The following is a 24,225-nucleotide window of genomic DNA, read 5'->3' on the forward strand; positions in this document are numbered from 1 at the left end:
TTATTATTATTATTGTTATTATTGTTGTTGTTGTTGTTGTTGCTGCTGCATACTAATATAGATTAACTGAATATAAAATAAAATTAGCTTGAAGTGCATTTTAAAAAAAAGAAAAAAAATATTCCGGAAAGCCAGAAATCTAATTTCTTGATGTATTTTAAAACTGATCGTACTTTACTGTGTTTCCTTGTATGTGATTTTAGGTCAATTTACCATCAAAACTAAATTACAAATCCTATCATTAAAATGAAAAAAAAGGACTTTTAGGTGAATGCAGTCTAGCCATGTAAATCCTTTTGCATTCAGACAAAACAATTGACATTTTCTAACTCATCCCTCCATCAACCTACTGTCTCTGCTGATCATGACCTTTAATGAATTAGCCACATCCTGCCATTTAAGGACATGTGTAGTGGGGGCTGGGTTCAAGCCAAGAATCATGGGAATCTGAGTAAACCCTGTCAGAAAGCTGGCTGTCGTGTCTCCATCCTACTTTCTCTTGCGGCACTTTGATTTAAGGGAAGACCATTATTAGTCTTTTTTTTGTATATTTTCATGCTTGGCTCCAGCTGTCCATTGTTGGATGTGGTAAACAAGTTGAAAGTAAACATCTGCACTGGCGGAGACACACTATGATACTGGTGTGTGTGCACATGCACGTAAACGACACAATGTTCTCACCTCTCTCCAAGGCAGTGTAGTCATAATTCAAACAAACGGCTATCTTGCACTGCATTGTGGGTAGGGAAGCATGAAGCATGGAGATGTTTTACAGGGGAAAAAAACAAAGGAGGCCATGAAAGGACTTCTTTTTTTTTATTCTTACACTGAAATACTGTATACTTTTGTATTTTGCTGAAAAATGGCATATTCTACTCTCTGAATACATTCTTCCAAAGCACCTGGATGGTACTATGAATGTGTAGATAGTGAGCATAGGTGGACCCAGCGGGTAAAATGAATTAAATTTTATCACAATAAAAAAACGGGTAGGATAGTGAGAAAGCAGGCAGATGGAAAACAAGGTACAATATGAGGACTTGATGGCTGCAAAAGATAAAGAGGCATGTCTGTGTGGGCACTGAGGTGTAATGTCAGGGCATATGAAACAGCTGTATTTTATCTGATGGTCTATGTGTCTTTGTAATCTAAACCAGCAGTCCCCAACCCCCGGGCCTCGGACCGGTACCGGTCCGTGAGTCGTTTGGTACCGGGCGGCGAGAGTTGAGGCTCAGGTGTGAAATGTCTGGTTTTCAGGGTTTTTATCGGTTTTCAGCGTTATTTTGTTATCGTTTTTATCGTTAACTCTGTTTCCCTGTGTCTTGTCACGCGTGTTATGAATAAATCTTCTTTTTTTCGGTACCGGTACTAGTTTTATTTTGTTGTATTTATCCGTGACACCTTAAAGGCCGGTCCGTGAAAATAATGTCGGGCATAAATCGGTCCGTGACGCAAAAAAGGTTGGGGACCGCTGCTCTAAACTACAGCGAAATGCCTCCCAACAAAAGTAGCGCACATTACATACACACTAAATGTATACAGAACATAGTTAATAAGCATTACAGTAGCTGATTGTACATATGAAGGCGCAAATGTTCAGTGCCAAAGATGCTCATGAACAGGTTAACATGACAAGAATTCATTTAAACAAAATCTTTAGATATGATAGTATATTACTACATACAAACCCAGGACACAATACACAAATTTTGACACAGTGTTCAGATGTGTCCAAACTTGAAAAATACCCTTATCATTTCTAGTTTGACTGACAGGTAAGATTTAAGGGAATGACAAGACTCTCTGTCAGCACAAAGTATAGGAGCGATCACACATATACACTCAAACGTCTATACACAGAGGACTAGCACAGAGCCTGTCTCCTTAGGTTAGCGTAAGACTGTAGTAATCACATTTGCCAGGTTCTTGGCTGTTTCAGCAAATTAGTCATGTGATAGTGGGGTCGAAAGGGCTGTTGTGTCTATGTGTGCATGGTATACGTGCCTGTGTATGTGTGTGTTGTGCCTGTATGTAAAGGAAACAGTTCAATAAATGACAATGCTATGGTTGCCACTGGGCCGCTTGAAAGAGAAGAACCAGAAGAGAAAGATAGAGACCCTACCCTCTGAGAAACAGAGTGAGACAAAAAAGATGGGAAGACATGGACTGAGATTGAAAGAGGCAGAGGATAGGGTGAGAGCCAGGGAGAGCTGGCTACATAGTGAGAGCGGGAGAGAGAGACATGAGAAAATCAATGCTGTGTCCACCAGGGACAGAATGTCATGAAGGTTTTTTTACTCCGTGGTATAATGGAGGGCTGCAGCCTTTTACTGCAGGAGTCACCTTGTCTAATGGAGGGAGGGATGGAAGGATAGAAGGGAGAGTAGAGAGGGAAACACTGTAAAAGAGGGAGGGAGGGAATTTAGGGAGGTGACTAATTGGAATAAGTTGGAGACTGAAAACTTTTGGAGAAAGCGAAGAGGATAGAATGACGATGGGAAGCGCTGCAGCTGAAGAGTAGAATAAATGAAAATAAAGAATGATAGAGAAAAGAGAAAAAGGATAGAAAGATAGAGAAAAGGGGGAAATTATGAGAGGGGGAGAAGGAAGTCGTGGACTGAGCATAAAAGAGGTGGCAGCGATGGGAGGATAAACTAGAGAAAGAAAGATTAAAAAAACAGGGAGGAGGAGGAGGTGTTATAAGATGTCAAAAAAAAGGAGACGGAAGAAATGAATGATCCTGGCACAGCTGAGTCGGCCGTAAGTTTGACTGAAGAAGAAGAATGAAAAAAGGATTCACCTTGTAGCTCAAAGCTATTTAGTTAAAAACATTTTAAAAGGGGCTGAGGCAATTTATAATCCATTGTGATTTATGTGACATTATAGCTTTGGTAGAAAATGAAGCTCCAAATGTAAACGGAGCATGTACGGCTTCTCTATTTTCATATTGGATTGCAACTGTGCATGTTGCTCCAGTGGGACAGACTGTGGCTATACTGGGGAGCACTCAGGTGCACGTGTGAGATGCCAGGAAAGAGCTTTCCCCCTTTTCAGCACATCTTTGGTGGATTTGAAGTCCAGCTTAAAAACATTAATATAAAAATGGTCACAGCTAAGGGATGGAGGAGTTGTTTTCTTTCTGCCACTGATCTTCAAATGGTTGTGAAAGTGAGTCTAAGGTGAAAGAGGTAAGGTGATGTGTAACATTTAGCTTGGATTGAGAAGCGAGAGTGGATTAGATGATCACAGGCCAACCTGAACTCAAAGGTTTGGAGCTAAGCCATGGGAACTGACACTTGCTCACTTACATGCTCACACACACACACACACACACTGCAGAGTACAGAGTATAGACAGTTTCAGGCCCATTTAACTTAAGAGTAATAAGCTCCTGTGGACTTTGGCGGCCACATTGAACTTACATCACATTTGGGAGAGGAAACTAAGCAGAGGAGCACATTTGCCTGTAGCCTAACTTTGAATTACCGATCTATGGCAAGATGCATATTAATCAACTCACAGATTGCCCACTGAAAGAGTACAAAAAGCGCATAACTTAGATCTTAATTCACGGATACGCGCATTCCCATTTTGGGATGACAGATTCATATTTGGTCTGTTATACAGAGCTACTGAAAAAAATTCAAACACTTGTAATTCTCTCTGCTGTCCAAGCCTCACTAACTTGTGATTTTACTCATGGGTTGAAATGCTTTGATGAATATAACAGCCCACAACTATACATTCATTTGACATACAAAACCCTCATGTGAAAAGGACAGCTAAAGCGATAGCTGAAGGTAAATGTTTGAATGTCGATTATCAGCACTTGTTAATGATCTAATGAAACAGCATGTTTATGGTTAAGAAAACAGTTTCACCAGTAAGGTTCATTTAGTAGCTGTTTTAGGGTGTTTGATAATGTTTTCATCTGTAATTGTCCTATTAATGTTCATCTTGTCTGAGTTGAGTTAAAACAGAACTTCAAAGTTCATTCGCGACATTTCAGCAGCAGTGGAGAAAATAAATCTCACTTCAAGGTCCATTTAGCAGCTGTTGTGGGGCTTTAGAGCCCATAATACGCCCGTCATCAGATGAATGAAATGAAATAATTGAACCACGTGGTGATGTGTTTTCACTTATCTTCATTAGCGGTAGTTCAGAGGATATATATGAGAGATACAACTGGCGAGCAATCAAATATGATCCACCTTTGCATCACCGAAGCGATTATGGTTCATTACTTTCAAGTTAAAATCTGTTTCGGAAACATTTGCATCTTTTTCATTTACACACTTTACCTGCACTATTTGCACAAGTGAAATATGCAGAGAAAACATGTGGTTATTTAGATTTAATTCTTTCCATCTCATTAGCCCCAGGAATACACTTTTCCTTTCGCCTGTCAGTCAGCATCTATGGTAGCGAAATAAGAATCGCCAAAGAATGGCTTTTTATCTTTTCATAGCTTGTAGTTATTATGTGTTGCTATGTGTTTCCGTCTCTTCCTCTCTTCATCTCCTCTGTCATGTCAGATGTGTGATGAAACATGGCAGCAAACTTCAATTTACACAGAGAAGATTTGTTGGCCTAATCTAATGATTTCCGCAGCAACATCAACTTTTATTGTCGCCTGTTTTTCATAAAGCTGAAGTGTCCTGCAGAACCAAATTTCTATTTTTTTTTTCTATCTAATGTTTTCCTGAATCCTTTCTCATTTAGAACATTTCCACAAGAGCCTGTCTGGTAGTTTAGAGGCGCCATTGATCAGCTATTATTGATGGGAAGCATTGATTGGGAAGCGTATTGATCTCACTATTGGTGATTAGGAGATCGTGAATATTTGACAGGGGGATATTGAGCATTTGATTTGAGGACAAAACCTTTGTGGACAGGAAGAGTGGTAAGGGAGACAAGCTGATTTAACAGTAAGAAAAGAAGGAATATGGGACCAGGCAAGAAAAAAAAGAGAATGAAGGAGAGAGGAAGGGCAGCAGAGAAGCAGGTTGTAGCAGGTGTACGGAGTAGGAGGTACAAGTTTCTGATTCTGTTTCAAATATAAAAACCACATACGTAGAATGTAATGCTTTGGACTGCATTTCTCAACATAAAATTGCAAAGAAATTGGGGATTTAAATCTAAGGTAAATATTATTATTGTAAGAAATCTCTGTACTAGGGCTGCCACAAACGATTATTTTGATAGTCGACTAGTCACCGATTATTTTTGCGATTAGTCGACTAATCAGATCATGCATCCGTGCAGCTTATTGCACCAGCAGCATCTGCTCTTATATAACTATCATTAGCTTACAGCTTTAAGTGTTTCAGGTTTGTGCTAACTAAAAATAAAGACAAGATGATAGTTTATTAAATTTTAATGAAATTTGCAGATTGTTTCGGTGAAGTTTAATAAACTCCTTGCTATCTAAAATATAACGGGACACCAGAGTATATTCTGGAGCATCTCACACTTCTGATAATCAGTTGTTTGCTTGATGTTTATTCAGCTGTGTAAAAACTATAACTTTAATCTCAGCCAAACCGATTTACTCAGGAACAAATAAAATACTGAAAAAAGCCAAACAATAACATTTTTAAGTTATCTAAGTGACTTATATATATTTAACTCGAGTAGCGAAAGACGGCGGTGGGTTTGAAAACGATTTGCCGGGAGTCCGGTGTTCTCACGGCTCTAGTTAGCCTTGCCCCCGGCTAGCTATCGAGCTAGTGGGTAACAGACGTCTCCGAAAACGTCGGAGCGCTTTTGAAAATATGTGGTGTCTTGATAAACTGAGCAGATATTTGAGGTTTACACAGCTACATTCTCGCCTGAAAATATGTTAAACGTTTATTTTGTGACCCAGAAAGAATAATAAGAGTAATATTAAAACTAACTAGCTGCTGCCATTGTTGGAAACTGAGCTGGGCTGCGCTATGAATTCTGGGACACAGTTTCTTCTTCTTCTTCTTCTTCGGGGTTTAACGGCAGCTGACATCCTTGTACATGCAGTGCTGCCATCTTCTGTTTCAGTCCGTTATTACACTCTTAAATCCTGCTACTTATTCCTGCATCTTTTGTGATCTTACAAAGCTTCAAACGACGCGTCGACTATTAAATTAGTCGTCGTTCGATTTTGATAGGGCGACGTAATCGTGACTAGTCGACTAATCGTGGCAGCCCTACTCTGTACACAAGGGAAAGTGTGAAAACCAATACAGAACAGGTGTACCCTGGGACCCTCGATTGGCAATCCACTCAAAACAGACTTGATTCTATAGTGAAACTAAATGCAGACTTCTAAAAACTACTGTCAGGGAATTCAGTGTGTTGATGCATCAACAAGTTTAAACTCTTGCTGAAGTGGAGATATGGGAGCTTCATCAACAAGGCTAAAGCTTTTATCAGCCCACAGTTTAGCCTGCATCCCTGATAGAGTGACAGGCCATTACACAAGGCATGGATGACTGGCACATCTGTGCCAAACAAAACTATACACTGTTTTTACAGTAATAAAAACACACATGCATATGACATAATTTACAGAAAAGCCATTGCTTATATCAGCAAGACATTGCCAAAGATAGAGTGCACAAGTGGCCTGCCTATCGTCCTGAGATGTCATCTTTAGAAACATTTAAAAGATTACAAACTGAAAAATATGAAAAAGAAGATCCTAAAAGGTGAAGCAGCTAAAATCCTATCAAGTCTTTCCAGTTATCAAAGAGTTAAAGGAGGTGATGAACCATCCTTAAGGAATAACTATTTTTAATTATTAGCTCTTTTAAGTAGGAATGACATTGTTTTATTGTAGCTATGCAGTAAAATTCAAACACCATACGCATCTTCATTATAGTACAAGTGATTTAAAAAGAAATCCATTCATGCAGCTTACTGGATTTAACTTAAACTCATCTGATGCTAGCATATAGTAAACACAAACAATCTGTTATATGAACTATGAACATCCTGTTTTTATTAAAGTTGTATTTTGTTCACATTTAATGAAGTTGAATATATAAACACAGGAGCAATTAAATGGATGAAGTCTAAATGTGATTTTATGCTTCATGATTGTGTAATAATCCCAGAGAAAATGCAAAAATGTTTAGGCATTTATGAACATTTCCGGATGCAGTAATATACGATACACATGTGATAGGTAGTGGAGAGGAGAAGATGAAAAAGAGAATTATAATAATTGTGCTTACAGGTTCTTGACACCGGTGATCCCTCTGAAAGCCTTTCTTGGAACTGCCTGGATCTGGTTTTCACTGAGGTCTCTGCAGAGAGGGAAGAGGAAGACAAGAGGATGAGAGACAGACAGGGAGAACGGGAGAAAGAGAGAGAGAGTGACCGAAGAAGTGGCATTAGTTGAGGTATACACTTAAGATAGGAGTCAAATGATAAACAAAGCCACAACCATTTGATCTAACGCACATACAGCTACACACACACTCACACACACACACACAGACACACACACACACACCCAATTACAGAACAAAGGCACAGAAGGACAAAGAGATGGAGAGAGGGGACGAGTGAGAGAAAGGATGATATGACATTTATGATCAGTGGAACAATTTGGTCCAAAGAGCTTCAAAGACAAAAGGAACTATAAGAAATATGGCTGGCACGAGTCCATCTGCTGCCTTGAAGAATGTGTGTGTGTCTGTGTGTGTGTGTGTGTGTGTGTGTGTGTGTGTGTGTGTGTGTGTGTGTGTGTGTGTGTGTGTGTGTGTGAGATTAATGAAGAGGCAATGCAAGGAAAGAATGAGAAACTATGAAGAGAGAATCAGAGTAAAAGACGCATGCGTGTGTGTGTGTTGCATCTGTGTGTTTCACATGTTTTTAATGTAGAACTTTTTTCTTTCTTTTTTTCTCCTTTACTGGAGCCCTCCGACAGCGCCTCATTGCTCTGGCATTAAAATGAAGCAATCATATTTTTTCTGAGAAACAGAAGAACACACACACACATTTTATTACCGTCATTAAGCGATTTATTTATTTTTTCTCCCCTTTAAGGATTTCCATCTTCCTCATTCTCTCAACACACAGTGAACATGGGATTACATGCAACACCCTCGGTTTCTTTTCTCTTCCTGCTCAATAGAGCCAAATGATTTTTGACATGACTCAGCGGCCTTAAATCTATTAGTTTTGTTTGCGGGGAAGAAGAAGGCCTGGCAGGTAATCAGACTTCAGAAAGCACAGCGTGATTACAGGGAGAAAAGGAAAGGTATGAAATATCGCACGGCTGATCGCCTTATATTGCTGCGAGCTAGGCCTGCGTTGAATAATCATACTATACTACACAAAGCCAATCAGCACATTAATACATGGCTGTGTATTTTAGATAGTCGACATACACTTAGAAAATCACAACAAAGCAGCACAAAAGAGCAGCACAACTCTGGACCTTTATGTTTGATTTAGACATAAATACATGCGTACAGATAAGCACTCAGCATGTGACAAACACATTCATAATGTTTTCTTGTCACACAATTAAGGAACACTGCTTCGTACTTGTCAGTTTTCACACAGACAATAAAACACATGTGCCCACACACACACGCACATCTTGGAAGAAATATGCCACGCTCACATACATGCCGTATATGCTTAAGCTATCTAATTTACACTCACACTTGCATTCATGTAGCCTACACAGGAAGAAAATTGGCTGTGCATTATTCCAGAGCCAATCAACTTTTATTAGTGCCGTGAATGTTAATTGGCGAGCCGTGCTCAGAAAACAGAAAACTCATTTCCTCAAACTAACAAGGTTTCATCGTTTTGGATGTTTCCCTTTCAGCCTTGTGTTTTCTGGCTCATTCCTTTTGTTTGACAAGAGATGAGTGTTCCCTGTTTTGTCTCTGCAGGCCTTGATGGGAAAAGTATGTGCCTGGCATTGTGTAGTCTTTAGGCAAAGAAAATGTGTGCTTTTATGTGCAATTTTGCTCAGCACTTGTGGTAACAAAGAGCAGGGGGGGAAACGGCACACATTTGACAGGCAGGAATGGTATTATGATATTTTAATGTGCAGCACAGCCAGAAAATATTCCTTGTGTTTACACTTCTTGTTTTGAAGGTTTTGACACTTTTTGGGTATAGCCATGTTTTGTTTTTTTCCCTTTTTACTGAAAAGAGATTTTCTTCTTCTTTTGCGTCTTTGGTGTTCCCATACTGACATTGACAGAGCAAATAGGAAGCAGAATGCAAAGCTGTTATCAGTCTTGCTTTGTATTGCACATTCACATTCTCTATCATTCTCTAGTATCTATCACTCTCTCCATCCATCTACCTATCTAACAATATCCATAAATCTATCTTGTTTATCTCTTTAATTTGCATCTCTCTCATATGGCCCTGCGCTCTGTGGACTGCTGACAAACAGAGCAAAGAATAAAAACAAAAAGAAAGCAGGAGAATGAGAACAAGATAAAGGAGGAAAAGGCATTAAAAAGTCATATCAGATGAGTTCCATGGCTAATAAATCTTTTATCGTTTTGTTTACCCACCATATTTATTTGTTATTTCTTCTAACAGAAGGAAAACCATCCAAGTCAAATAAAACCTATTATGAGACTGTGTGTCTCTCTGCCGGCCTTTATGACTCCAGCTGAGTGACTGACACCAGCTCCAGCAGTGCACGGTTTAGGCCCAAATAATAAAACTAATAAGTGACAAGACTGTGAATGAAGTTTTCATTATATGGATGAGTTCTGGTCATCTGTTTGTGAAAATTATTTTAGGGGTCGCTTTTTTTTTCTTTCTTTTTTTGTTAACTAGCCATGCTGCATCACTGCTTTGGTGACATTTTGTGAATTGAAAATAAAAGACAGACACCTCATCAACATTTTATTGGAGAGAAGAAAAATACGACGTTTTATGTTAGCAAGTAAATCAGGATTCAGTGTGTGATGTGCAAATTTTAATGGGATTTTACACTGCTCAGAATTGTCATATTCAGATATTTAAAAATGAAATATTCAAATTGACAGTTCTTGCTGAGACACATTGTGTAGTTTGTTGTGAACACAATGACGTAACAAACTTCACAATGTATGTGAGTCAGTGGAAACCATCGATCCTTTGAGGGCTGGATTCAAACTCACACCAAAATTCAAAGTTAAAAAACATGAAATCAAAGTCTGCGCCAACTTGTGTTAATGCGGCTCTCTGGTGTGTGCGACCCTCCAACGTGATTTCTCCAGACCATCACTGACCCATTGCCAAACTGGTCACGGTAGATGATCTTGCAAGCAGCATAGAGAAGAAGAAATTCCAATCCAGAATCTCAAATTGGGGGTTCTGTCATTATAAATATGCTGGGTTTCAAATTCTTACTGTTCTGATATTGGCAGGCAGTGATGAACAATATGATTTTAGCAACCACAAAGCTATTCAAGCGGTAACAAAACGTGAACTGTGTGTTGCATGGCTAAGATATGCTGTGGTTGGACAAACTGAAATCTGATAATAGGCTTGATCACTGGCATGACTGGCAAAAAAAACCCAAGCAAGCAAATGCTTTGATTGACAGTATAATGTAATTTAGGGAATAATTCAAAGCTTAATTGTGAAAATGTGTTATTTAAAATAAAGTTAACACATTGGAAAAAATCTGCAACACTGAAAACAAAAGCAAAAAATATAACGATAGTCATCAGATTGGAATTATAATGTTTCAAGACCTGGACAGAGCAGAGGAATTCAACAGTAAAAAACCTCAAAAATTAAATATACGTCAATATTTCTAAATGACCCCCCCACACCCCCAGCAGATTTCACCAACAGGTCTCTATGTATTATTCCTTGCGGTGGGAATAAATGAGAGTATAGGAAACACGATGAAGAAGTAACTCACACAGCTTATTAATGAACTGACACTATGCTGAAATACTGATAATACAATCGTACACACAAACTGACGCCACAATTCAGTGAATAAACATAATTTTTGCTATTACCTTTTAAATGAGGTTTTGTATTTGCTGGTAGCACAGATATTGTGATGATCATAGACGATCATCTCGGAGTGTAAGTGCTGCAGCATTGCATTACATTTACATACTATTTTTTAACCTTTAAAAAGACTAAATAAAATATTAAATAACTTAACAAAACTAATGCATTTAAAACCAGTCAAATCAATGCAAAATCTACTTAAAATCAAGCATCCACATCGGACCCCAATAACCTATAGTAAGACACCTAGTTTAAAAAGAAAGAAAAAAGAGTTCTGCAGTAATAAAGCAGATGCCTCTTTCTACCATTTCACACAGCTTATACTGAGAGTTATTAAAAATTACCCATAATGCATTCCTAAAATCTGAAGCCATTCACGATCCACAGCTCTGTTATGCCATCATGTAGACGGTTGTCCTCCTCTCATCTCTGTGTGAGTCATACCTGCCAACCTTTGAGTAGAGCATGGCTATGATCAACAGAAGATTGGCCTATGACCCTTGAAAAGGACACTCACTGATTGGCCAGCTACAAAGGCACAAACTCACAAAGCCCAAGCATATAGCGGCCTCATTTGGAAAGTGGAATGGTTTGGACAACATTTAAATTATTGGATTTAGCCTCTTTTTTTGGTCCTCCTCCAATACCACAGCATTTGAGGCAGAGAGCGATTAGTCTCCTAAGAATTCTATTAAAGAGACGGATGGCTGTTTGAATTATGCATCAGTTTCATTAAGATGACAAATTCTGTAAATTATATCAGTGATACTGATTATGAAAACAACTGCATATCTTTGAGAAAGAGAAGGATTTGAAGAACACCTCTTCCACCCTTGTGGTCAACACGGGTGCCCCTCAGGGGTGTGTTCTGAGCCCTCTGCTATACACTCTCTTCACCCATGACTGTATTTCCTCCTGCGCATCCAATCTCATTGTTAAGTTTGCAGATGACACTACAGTGCTCGGACTTATATCCAACAATGATGAGACAAACTATAGGACAGAGGTGCAACAACTAGAGTCATGGTGCCACGACAATAACTTGGTCTTAAACACCAAAAAGACCAAGGAGATCATTGTAGATTTCCGGAAGAGGGGCCATAACAACCATCTGCCTCTCTTCATTGGCAGTGAGGCGGTGGAGAGGGTGAGCAGTTTTAAATTCTTGGGGGTAACTGTGACCGAGGACCTGTCCTGGGGCAACCATATCACCTCAGTTGCACGGAAGGCCCAACAGCGCCTCTACTACCTGAGGAGACTGCGGAGCGCACACATTCCCAGATCTCTGATGTTGAACTTCTACAACTGTGCCATCAGCAGCGTTCTGACGTATGGATTTCTAGTGTGGTTCCCCAGCTGCACCAAGGCCGATCAGCAAGCACTCCAGCGGGTGGTGAAAGAAGCTGGCAGAATTATTGGAACAAGTCTGCCAGAGATCAGTAATATCTTCCCCACTCGCTGTCTGAGGAGGGTGCACAGTATCCTGCGGGACCAACATCACCCTGCGCGCCACCTTTTCCATCTGCTGCCCTCAGGGAGAAGGTACAGGTCTATACAGGCCAGAACATCCAGACTGGCCAACAGCCTGTATCCACAGGCTGTGAGGCTCCTGAACTCTCTGCCCCCCTCTCACGGACAATAACCATATCCAACTTCTTAATAGCAATGAACTGGTCTGCATTGGTGCATCATATCTTTATTCTCTTCCCCCTCCTGCCCCCCCCCCCTTTCTTAAATAGATAACTATCATATCTGATATCATATCTCACAGTACAATAATATTGAATGGGTTGCATTGTTGTATTTTGTCATGTTTCTCAGGTCTTTGTCTGAATTTCTACGAACATTATTGCTAAGGATTGTCTTATTGCATTGGAGTCACACTGGGTTAAATATGTACACTTGGGTTTTAAGGGGTATTTATTATTTTCTTCTTTTTTTTGGGTTGTATGGAAGCCCCAAACGCAATTTCATTGTTCTTGACAATGACAATAAATAAACAAATACTAAATACTAAATACTGGATAGAGATAAGACAAACAATACAAAGTTCACCAAAGTTCACGCATGTTGACTTTCGTATCTGTGGGTGCAGATGAATGGCGAAGTAGACTACAAAGAAAGAAAACAAAAGAACAACAACAAAGGGCATCAGCAGAAGAAACAGTCTTCCATTATCCATTCTGTGTTTGCTATGGCGCTTGACGTACTGTATAATTGATAGAATTTTGACCAAATGTTTCCAGACCTCCTTTCTTTCACTACACAGACCCCCCACTCTCAGTTAGCAGTTTCCAGCCAAGACCTCCCCTCTCTGGGCATGGTGACTCTCTGTGGCCCCTCAAAGTCTGGAGGGATTGAGAATGACACCAAGATCCTCCTGGGGTAGAAGTGTGAGTGTGTGTGCATGCGCGCACGCGTGTGTATGCTCCAAGCCATCACCTCCTCCATATTAAGTTCCATTATTCATGTGAGAAGAAACACTCACCAGGTCACCCTTTACCACTTCGGATATTACTCTTAACCCTTTGATGCACACAGAGAACCACACACACACACACAATAGTCTACATTACTGGCATTAACAACAGCGTTTCCATCTTTTGTTCCCATACACAAAAATCAAAAAGTGTTCTTTTTCTTGAGCTATTTCCCCCTGCATTGCTCTGTGTAACAGAAGTCACCAGATATTAGATGGATCCACCCTCAGGCTCGTCCAGATATGAGTGAGGGCCACTCAGCCCTGAACTATTGACCTATAACATGGGAGTAGAAGCAGACTTGTTTGATTTCATGTGGCTTTGTGTCAGATGGCATCACAGGAGGTCTTAGTTAGACAGAGATGACAAGAAGGGCAGCAAAGGTGTGTGTCTGTGTGTCAGCTAGAATTTGTGAGCCCCTGTGTGAATGAAACAGCAGGCACGTGAGAGTGGATGGGCAACAATGTATATGCATCTGTGTGTGTCTTTTATTAAAAGATGAAGGAGTGTAGCGGACAAAAAGAAAGAGGACTGACCCTTGGCTTGGCTCCAGGGGACGGATGAAAAAGAGACGGGGGAAGAATAGGTGGAAAATTGAGGGAGAGGAAGAAAAGGAGAGAGTAGAAAGACAGAAGTGGCACGATTTATTTTTTGAAACCTGAGACTTTCAATGGTTAGCGCAAGCCTCTTCGCTTCTCCCTTTGCTTCTTCCTCTTCTCTCACTTTCTTTTTCACCTCTTCCAGCTATATCACTTTCTCTCTCTCCTTTTCTCTCCCTTGGGGGCTGTAACTGCATTTAATATTGTTCCATAAAGAGAGTAATAAATATCGACTGCTGGCTAGCTCATATTCCCCTTGTTTTTTAAGGCACTCTACTGTAGGGTAAGACCAAAGTCATGCAGCAGGTATTCCAGTGCTTACCGTGTTTACTGCACATGTGATTTAATATCGTATGCCATCTGTAAACATTTGAATTACTAAGGTGTCCTTTATACCATTTAACTTAGTCACAGTTCATATATGTTAAGGTTTCGATGCCACAGATTGTGAGCTAGAAAGTTCAACCATATTCCCGTGGCTGCAAAAAAAATGTTTAAATTCATATTATAATGTTAAATGACCAGTATTTGTTTTTATTTTATGTCACACTGTGTATATCTATATAGCTTCAGCCTGTATATATGATATTCTCAACACTGACGTATTGGGTGAGGTTAAAAGCTTCTGTTGTTGTATGCTGGGAGAACTTGCTGGCTATAAGCACTGCATATTGGCAGTGCCACAAACATATATCTGGGTGCATTCAAAACTGGACTTAAGCCTTCCCATTATAACCACGGTCTTCAAGTCGCAGCTGCCAAGTGGCTTTAGTTGAATGATTCTGACTTGCAGCAACAAACAGGGGGGATATATTATTCAACGCGTTGGCAGTGTGTTGCAGACAGCAGGACTGCAGCATGGGAATGCATGGTGGAGGTTTTATTTTTTTCATATTTTGAAATCTTAAAATAAACCAAAAGGAATTTTCTCATCGTCAAGCTGTGTAATTCATGTCGTATGGAAAATGATTATGGTGAACGACATTAAATGATCTGTTTTCATTTTTTCAAAGTTTGCACGTTTTTGCTTCGTTCTTTGTATTCATATTCCTTCTTCCACTTGCACTTTACACTGATATGACAGTTGTATTGCTTGTCTTGTCCAGCTCCTGGCAAGAGATGTATGAAGTACACTTTCCAAAATGCAGAATTATCCATAGTGTACATTTCTTCTAGATTGCAAGTGTTCCCTGAAAGCCTTGTATTTACATAATAGAATAAATGTCAGTTTTAGGCAACTGGGAAATGCTGCTGCAAAGATAAATAAAACTACTTCCCATCAGACACATATGACCGTAAAATCTATCTTCAGCATTCTGGCATCTTATAAATGGACAGCTCTAAATGGTTTTTCGTTCCATCCCTCCCTCCTTTTTGCCTTTCTCCTTCCATTCTTTGTAATTCTTCATCAGTCTTTTGACTCAGTGCCCTTGCTACGGCGCCCCATCCCTCCTCCCCGATTCAACTACCCTCCCCATCTCCACTCCCAGTGATTTAATTAAGTGGACCCTTTATGAATAAAAATATTGCCCCCATCTATTGATCATGGCGGATGGGAGGCTGACAGCCCTGGCTGGCTGTAACGGGACAGGACAGCCACTCTTCTTACTCACTCCATTCCCTGGGTGTGTGTGTGTGTGTGTGTGTGTGTGTATGAACAGGTGAGTGAGTGACATGGCGTATAATTATGAGTGGGTGTGTATCCCGGCTGTTAAGTGTCTGTGTGCTTGTGTGTCCGTGGGCACATTTGTTGGAGAACCAGCCTTCGGGGAGCTGTAGCATCTAAATCAAACTAAGCGTTCTCAAAAGCTCTCAGGGGCCCTTGCAAATCCTTCGTTGGAGACACACACCTACATAGACACACACGCGTGCACACATTCCTCAAACGCCTCCTTTGATACATACACTGCATCAGCATTATAAATGGACATTGTCTGCACTTTTCGTTTCTCTCACTCTCTCCCCTCTGTTCTTTCCCTTCCTCTATCCATCGCTCTCCATACGGCTGTAAGTATCTATTATGTTTTGTCGATACTGTAATTAAATTGGACAGCTTAATGCAATTCTCTGTGATCCATAGGCCTTTATGGATATAAAAGCTTTTCTGGCCCCATGCCCATAAGACGTCCAGCAAATTTAGATGAGTTACTATCGGCAAAAGAAGAAAAAAATAGTTGTAGAGGTTAAGGCAGCAGGGCGCACACATGGTCATTTGTTATTGGCTAATTCACTTTAATGTCCCTGACGCCATTTTGCTTTAATACATTTTCTTATTTGAATTGTCATCCACAGGACTAAGCAATATCACTACTCTGCCTCCTTCTCTTTTTTTTCCTTCTCAGTTCTTCCTTTTCTTCTTCCTTTAGCTAAGCGATACTGCAGGCTCTTAGGGACATTTATGGAGCTAATAAAAGTTAGAGCAGCAAAGGATCAAGAGAGGACATTAGATTGGATGCAGGCAGGAAAGATAAATGGAGGGAAAAGAGGATGGATTAACAGGCTGGTGAGAAAAGATAGAAACAGACTATAAGTGCGATAGATGAAGGGATGGGGGTGCTAGGTAAATTATAGAAAGACGCAAATTAGTATACAGAGAGCTAAGCCGAACCACTTAAACGCTGAGCAATCTTTACCAAACCACCAATTTATATATAACAAAACTTAAACAGGAGCAAAATTGAGACTTTGGTGAAATAATGTTTTGACTTCTTCAAAAAGGTAAACAAAAATGCTGCTGAACCTATAAATTATAAAAATAAACCAAATAAAATAGTTTTAATATCAGTCAGTTGTTTTCATTACTGACATGACAACAGCTGTTTTAGAAGAGATGATTTCACTCTTTATCGAGTGCTGTTGTTCTTGGCGTATTCGGTGCACTCTGAAAAGCAAAGGGGCTGAGTATGTTTTTTCCAGTAATCCTTCAATTAAAATGGAAACACGATAATTAGAAAAAGTGGCTTTTACCAGAGGGGCAGGGATGCTTTATCTACTCACATCAAGCAACAATTTTATCTACTGTAGTAATCAGGGAGTTGTGTGATTATAATCTTTTATAAAAAGAAAGAAAAAAGAAAGAAAAATATATTATATTGGTAGCAGGTAACCCAGCTATGGTCAACAAGCATTGTTGGGTCTCAAGGAGTCATTGAATGTTGGGGTTCAATGGAATGTTAATGGGTTAATTAATTGTTCAGCAGTTCTTAGCAGTTGTTATTAAATACAATAAATATTGATCAAATTTACATGGTATTGGGTTAGCACCATCACACCACATCAAGTGAGGCCTCTCTTTTCTTGTCTGCGTGGCTTCTGTCTGGGTATTCTAGCTTCCTCCCTCAGTCCAAAGCCAAGCATGGGGTTGAGCTAAGTGATGATTCTAATCTGGCCATAGGTGTGACTGGTGACCTGTCCAGGTTAAACCCTCTCTCTCGTCCTGTGACAGCTACGATAAGGTCTAGTCCAACGATGGATGGATAGATGGAGTATTGAGTAATGTACCCTGTGAGTAACAGTCACTGTGAATTGCTAGGCCATAAATTGGCATCAATATAATAAGCAGGCAAATGACTACTCCATGTTAAAATAAATAAATGAAAAAGTGAGCAAGAATCTGAACAAAGAAATGGTTTTAAGAATAATAGGGGTGAAGTGTTAGGGCTGAAAATTCTCATTTTCAGAACGGACAAAGTGCCTTGACTAAATGGATTTTGTCTTTGGGAAACTGTTCATCCAACATAAGGCTGTTAGAGATCCTCTTAATCCCAGACCGCTGTCAAAAATTTTGACTTGATGTGCTCATTCTACCTTATCTGCAAGGTTTACCAAGTATTAAGATAATAGGATAAATGGTTAAACTCCTTATTGTGTCTATTAAATGGCTGGGTGAAAATGATTGATGGCGGAATAGAATATAGGTGCAGCATGGAACAAAGAAGGGAATCTCTCTAAAATCTCAGATGGATGAGCTAAACCAGCTACACAGAAAAACAGATGGATATGCTTTGACGAAGATGGGTTGTTAAGTCGACTAAAAGGAAGAAGAAATCACAAAGAGAGACGAGACAAGTGTTGAGAGGAGGCAACTTGAAGCAATGAGAACAGGGGAGTTTAAAGCTGGCAGGTGATGGAAGAAAAATGGATGACAGGTGAAATAAATGTGAAGGATAAAGGCAACAGCGAAGGGCAGAAGGAAACATCGAAGGGAGCAGAGAAGTCCGGAAATAGGTGAGGGGTGGGAGAAAGTCATGGTGGTAGGAAAGGTAGAAAGGAGAGAGAAAGAGGTGTGAATAGCTAAGCTGACTGTGTCGTTTTGCCTTTACAAGCATCTTGGGAGCACCTCAGCACCCATAAATAATACACAGCAAATTAGCAGATTGGACAGAAAAGGGGTTAGGGTAGCTGAATGCTGAAAAGGTGTGTGTGAGCATGCTGCAGAGAGTGAATGCTTCGATGAAACACGTGCGTGTAAGTGAAAATGCACTACAGTGTATGTGTATTGTGCAAATATCCACATATTAAATATTTTGTTATGCACGTTCAGCCTCGTACCATGTGTGTCCTCGGAGCTGTCTGCGTTCATGGCTTGTGTATGTTGCCTGTGTATACGTAAAGCATTTTCTGGGCTCTGTCTCTCAGCAGGTCAGCGTTGTCAAGGTTACTGCAGGCCATTATGCCAGTGGGCCAATTAACTTTTAGCACAGAAACAGAACAAAAAAAGTGCAGAGTCTCAGTAGTGCTGAAGTTAGAGCAAGAAAGTGCACATGTGCTTATGTTTTCTTTGCCAAATCAACAAGCAGAGAGAGAGATGAAACAAAATAAGACCGTATACAGTTATGATAGTAAGAAAGGGAGAGAAATGAATTACTCAGCTATTGTTGTCTCTGTGTTTGGCACACAGCTGCACAGCTCTTTATTATGCCAAGAAAAAAGAGGTTGAGTCTGTGACCTGAGCACAGCAATGGTGAAGTGAGTAAGAGCTCCTGTGTGTGATGATAATGACATGATGTGTTCCCTTGTAAAGGTTGACACAGTTCCTGCGTGAGAACCAAGTAAGTGCCAAACTCTTATTAAATCATATTAGAACGTCTGAAACTTTATAACAAAATTACCAGATGTCAAATATTTAATTAGTGTTTAGCAATATTTTGTTAGGTATTACATTTGGTACCAGAGCTGTTCAACTTTCTCGCATAACCTCTGATCAGCTGTGGCAGTTGGCTGCCCCTCCACGGGTCTGAATCTGCTGGAGGTTATCAAAGGGAGTTTTTCCTTTCCACTGTCTCCAAGTGTTTGCTAAAACGGGGTTATTTGATTGTCTGGGTTTTCTATTTGTTATTGTATTATTTAGATTTTCATTCATTTAGATTTAAAATATGATGAAAGTTCATCCCAGCTATAAGCATAGCTGGATTGGCCATCGGGCATACCGGGCATTTGCCCGGTGGGCCGCTGGCGATTTTTTTTTTTTTTGTTTGTTTTTTTTGTTTTTCTTCAGGCAGACGCTGCCAAATGTGTAAAAATAACTGAATTGTTTGGCGGTAGCTATGGCATAGCTTCCACAGATTTAGCAACATCAGCAAGTGGTGGAGGCCAGCAGGTGGATAAGGGAAAGGGGAGGCAAGAGGAGGAGAGACCCGAGGCGGCCGCCGGTCATAGTGGCAGAGGAACTGAACTTCAGGTAAGAAGTTATGACCTGCTGTCTGTCTGTGTCAGATATAAACCAAGTTTAGTTGTAGTTTGTTTTCGTTGTGCTGACTTTTTACAGTCGCTTAGAATAACTGGTACTGCGTACTAGCTAGCATGACAGAGTTTATATACTGCTGGGCGGGTGCTATGAAGTTAGTGATAGTAAATTTTATTTTATGCTTAAGGTTAGTTTCTCAAACTCCTCAAAATCTTAACAAACTGTGCCAATCCTTACATGTTGCACCAGGCTGATTTATCATCAAAAGTGGAGAAGTCTGTGACAGAGGAGACAGAAGAGCAAGAGAGAGATGGAGATGGAGAGATGACTTTATGTCATCCATGAGGGATGCATTTGATATATGTTTCACATATTATAGCCCAACAAGTTACTCATAGCAATTTAAATACGAGCAATCAGTTTTTGGCAAATACTGGAAATCAGTTTTTGGCAGACAATCACTTTTTGGCACAACACCGGCTATTGCAGTTAATAATACAACAGCTTCTTGCCATTTTTTATGTTTCTTTTTATCGCTGTGTAACTGAGTTCAATTGAAAGCCTGCTTGCGCTAGTTCCTCTTGCCACAAGTTCCCAGAATCCTTTGCGGTTTTACCCCTGAATGACGTCACATTTTTGGTGGGCCGGTCTCTAGTCAAAATGCCCGGGCCGATTTTTTGTCCCAGTCCAGCCCTGGCTATAAGAGAAATATAATGACATTTTGGGTCTTGAAGTTGTGACATGATGAGAGCAAAGGATACTGTTGATTGACATAGGTCAGGATAGAAAATATGTTAAAGGGTAACCCACGTGGCCAGAGCCTGAAATGTCAACTATTGATTAACTGTCAGCTTCAAATGAATGACTGTTTTAGACTTTTTTTTTGTTTGGCCAAATTTTGGCAAGAACATTATTCTAGGCTTCATCCTTCAGGCCACATATTTCTGAGAGTATTTACTAACAGGTGGTCGGTAATAGTAATTGAGATTTATTTGCAAACGTGTGAGCTGGATTACTATTAATGCAGAAAAAATGTTTCAAAGAGGTCACTTTATTTTTTTTATTTGTATTTTTTAACATTTATTTATTGGTTTTAACAGGTTTTACATGATACAAAGAGGTCACTTTACATCTGAATTTTCCTAAATGCAAAAGAAAGAAAGAGAGGCTTTTACAATGCTTGTATCTGTCTGAGTATTCTTGGTGAAATAAATTGATTGTGATGGCAAACAGAGAAGACTGTCATCCTCCCTTCCCATGCAGTGGTGGGCTAATTCCTCTGACAGACTGTCTTCCACAATGGCTGCTGGCTGCTGTCTCTTAGCCTGAGGGCCTGTCTAGTGTGTGTGTGTGTGTGTGTGTGTGTGTGTGTGTGTGTGTGTGTGTGTGTGTGCGTGTGTGTGTGTGTGTGTGTGTGTGTGTGTGTGTGTGTGTGTGTGTGTGTTTGAGAGAAAGGAGGAGATACATAAAAAGAGAAAAAAGGGGAAATGGAGAAAAGGAAAGAAATGAAAGACAAAATCAGGGGAGAGAAAGCACTTTTTTGTACCTATGTGTGTCTGTGAGAGAGTGTGTGTGGTTGCTATGCTGTCTCTAGGCCCTAATCTCTTTAGTAAGCCCCATGATCCAGTTAGAAACAGCAAGTGGCTAATGTCAGGGCTAACTGGAGGAGAGGGATCTATGCGGGTGTGTGCGTTTGCAGTAGTTTGTGTGTGTCTCTCTTTGACTGTATCCATACGCCTGTTAAGACTATCTACCTGAAAACACAAGTGTTTGTGCAACGGTTGAACAAATGTTGTTGTATGTGCGAGGATATCTACTTGTTGTATTATTTTCTGAGTGTGTGTGGTTTATGTGTGTGCCTTGCAGGGTGTGTCTAAAAAGCAGCAGTGCCCATTAAGGCTGAGAGATTAGATTGAGTGGATCCAGATTCTGCGCTATTGTTCCTCTTCAGCAGGCTTTCTCTGTGGACTAGTGAAAAAAAGAAAAAAAGAAGAGGACAGGTGCAGGAAATGGATTTTACTTCATTTGACTGCTTGGCTCGATACTGTAATAGACAAGAAAAAAAGTAAATGGTGTTTAACATCTGGTCACTGGTGAGGAATTCTAACATTTAACAGGTATTCTCAGTAAGATGTAGAAAAATATGGTTTTAAGCTACAAAACCCTGCTGCTCGTTTTAATACACCAAAGACGTTTGTGTTACAGTTTAAACACAAGCTTAAATGGTACATAGGGTGTAGCTGATTTTTCTTTCTTTTTGGAACATATTCATTTTGTTGAAAAAAGGATATAAATAGGATAGTCAAAATGATTTGGCAAGAAGTCATGTTGGATATTTGTTTCACTTAACACATGGCATATAGTTTATTCTAGGCCAATATGGTTCCAAGGCTGTGCATTACCTTGGTAAGTGACTTCATTCCACACACTAGGCATTCCCTGCAACATGACAAATGTTGTAAATGTGCTTGAGAGTGTTGTGACATGATTAAAATGAACGTGGTGATCAGTGGTTTTGTCACAGAGGGTAAAACTGCAGCTAACTCACCTTCTGCCACAATAAACGATAAGATGCTGACACTTCAAAAATGATGAACACTCGCATGCATGCATAATTGTAATGACTCTTTTTTGTTTTTTCTCAGCTTGTCTGTCGTTACACCTGCATTTCACATCGGTCTCTTCAGCTCCACTCAGTTACTGTACAAGAGAAAAAAGAAAAAACCTGTCCTTCTCAAATTGCATTATGCCAATCCTTCATTCCAGAAAATCCAGCTCCAAAAACACCTCATATAACAGCATGCAGCAAATGTAGTCCACCTCAAACGTTGAGATATGAAAATCATTCATGTCCCTAGGGAATATATAGAGGAGAATAAAGGATGGATGCAGACAGACAGAAATTGAACCAAATTCTCCCCTCCCACCCAATCACACTCCAACACAAATCACTGGCCTTGCCGCTAATTCACGGGGGAATATGGTGCACAGCGCAGGCCTTGGCATATGGCATAGGGTGTGTGCGTATCTGTGCAGAAGTGTGTGTTAGCATACTGGGAGATGAGAGTGCAGGGAAGAGAGAGAGAGAGAGAAGGAAAGGATGATTTAGGAGTAATGAGAGCTGGTAAAATCATAGTGCCCAGCGGCATTATGGGACTAAATCTAATCTGCTAATGGAGAGGGGAGGTGTGGGTAGGGTGGGGTGGGAGGGTGATGGAGGGGGAAGGAAGGGAAAGAGTAGGAGGGGAAGATGATGAAGAAGTAAAAGGACAGCGAATTCGGAGGTGAAGGTAGGAGAGAGAGCAATGGATGGAGGGCAGGGAGGACAATAAAGAACAAAGGGATAAAGAATGAATATGAGTGCAAGAAGAAGAGAACATTAGTAAGAATGGCAAAGTAGGAGGGAACAGTCTAAGTAGAGTAACATGAGCGATGAAAAAAGGAAACGTGGATGGAAATGAAATCAGAAACTAAAGGACAGTTAAAGAAACCAAGGTGAAAGAATGCAGATGATTACCATTATCCAGAAAAGAGGGGAGTTAAATGTGGGAAGAAAGGGGTGGGAAAACAGGAAGTACACAAAACATAACCAGAATAAACAGTAAGCAAAAAGAAAGGCAATTTTTTTAAGAGTCAAGAACATACTGAAATGATAAAAAGGGCTGCATATGTATGTGTCAGAGAAATAACCTCGGCATTAGGAGGGCAGGACCCAGGAGAGGACAATCGCCGCACATCGATCGGTCTACACAATCGTCACTCTGTCCTGTCCATGCGCAGACTGGCAAAGTTTGAACACACTCCTCCGTATGTGCAACAACATAAACACCCCAGACCATGCTCATTGTCACTTTCTCTGCCTCACACACACACACACACACACACACACACGTTCTTATAGACTCACACATTCAGCAGAAGGCAGCTATTGAGAGGTAATTGCCCCAGACTGTTAATGCTTTCCAGGATAAAACTACACCAGCCTTTACAAGGCCGTGATAATCTCACAACTTTACGTCTTTACCTCAGCAAATGGGCTGACAACCACATCACAGCCATCCCAAATGCATATACACACACAAGATGCAAGAAGTGAATCTAGAACGAGATTCAATGTGTCCAATATTGTTTGAGCTACTGGAGTTGTTGTACTTAAAAATTTGGAATTGCATAAATAATGTATAAAGCAGCAAACCAATCTCTGCCCGACAACATTCAGAACTTGTTCTAAATAAGATCAAAACATTATGACCTGAGACCCAGCAAGCTGCAAGTAAGGACTAATGTAAAACATCACAATTTTACACATATTGAATATAGGAAATGTTTCTCTTAGGCTACGTTCACACTGCAGGCGAAAACGCATCAAATCCAACTTTTTTGACCCTATGCAACCCATATCTGATCTTGGTGTGACAGTGTGAACGGCACAAATCCCATATTTTCAAATCCGATCTGGGTCACTTTCGTATGTGGTCCTGAA

The 24,225-nt window shown here is 40.2% G+C and overlaps 1 protein-coding gene across 1 annotated transcript in view; it reads right to left on the reverse strand.

The window, feature by feature from the left end:
• slit3 (slit homolog 3 (Drosophila)) overlaps positions 1-24,225 on the reverse strand; it is a 247,638-nt gene that overhangs the window by 110,605 nt on the left and 112,808 nt on the right. Inside the window, exon 5 of the mRNA XM_085283729.1 lies at positions 7,212-7,283. Within this exon, the coding sequence (XP_085139855.1) occupies positions 7,212-7,283 (72 nt within the window). The remainder of the gene's footprint in view (positions 1-7,211; positions 7,284-24,225) is intronic.

The sequence above is a fragment of the Mchenga conophoros genome, linkage group LG2, assembly GCF_057382185.1.
Source record: "Mchenga conophoros isolate Kocher_MC1m ecotype Shallow Benthic linkage group LG2, M_conophoros_male_GT1.1, whole genome shotgun sequence".
NCBI lineage: Eukaryota > Metazoa > Chordata > Actinopteri > Cichliformes > Cichlidae > Mchenga > Mchenga conophoros.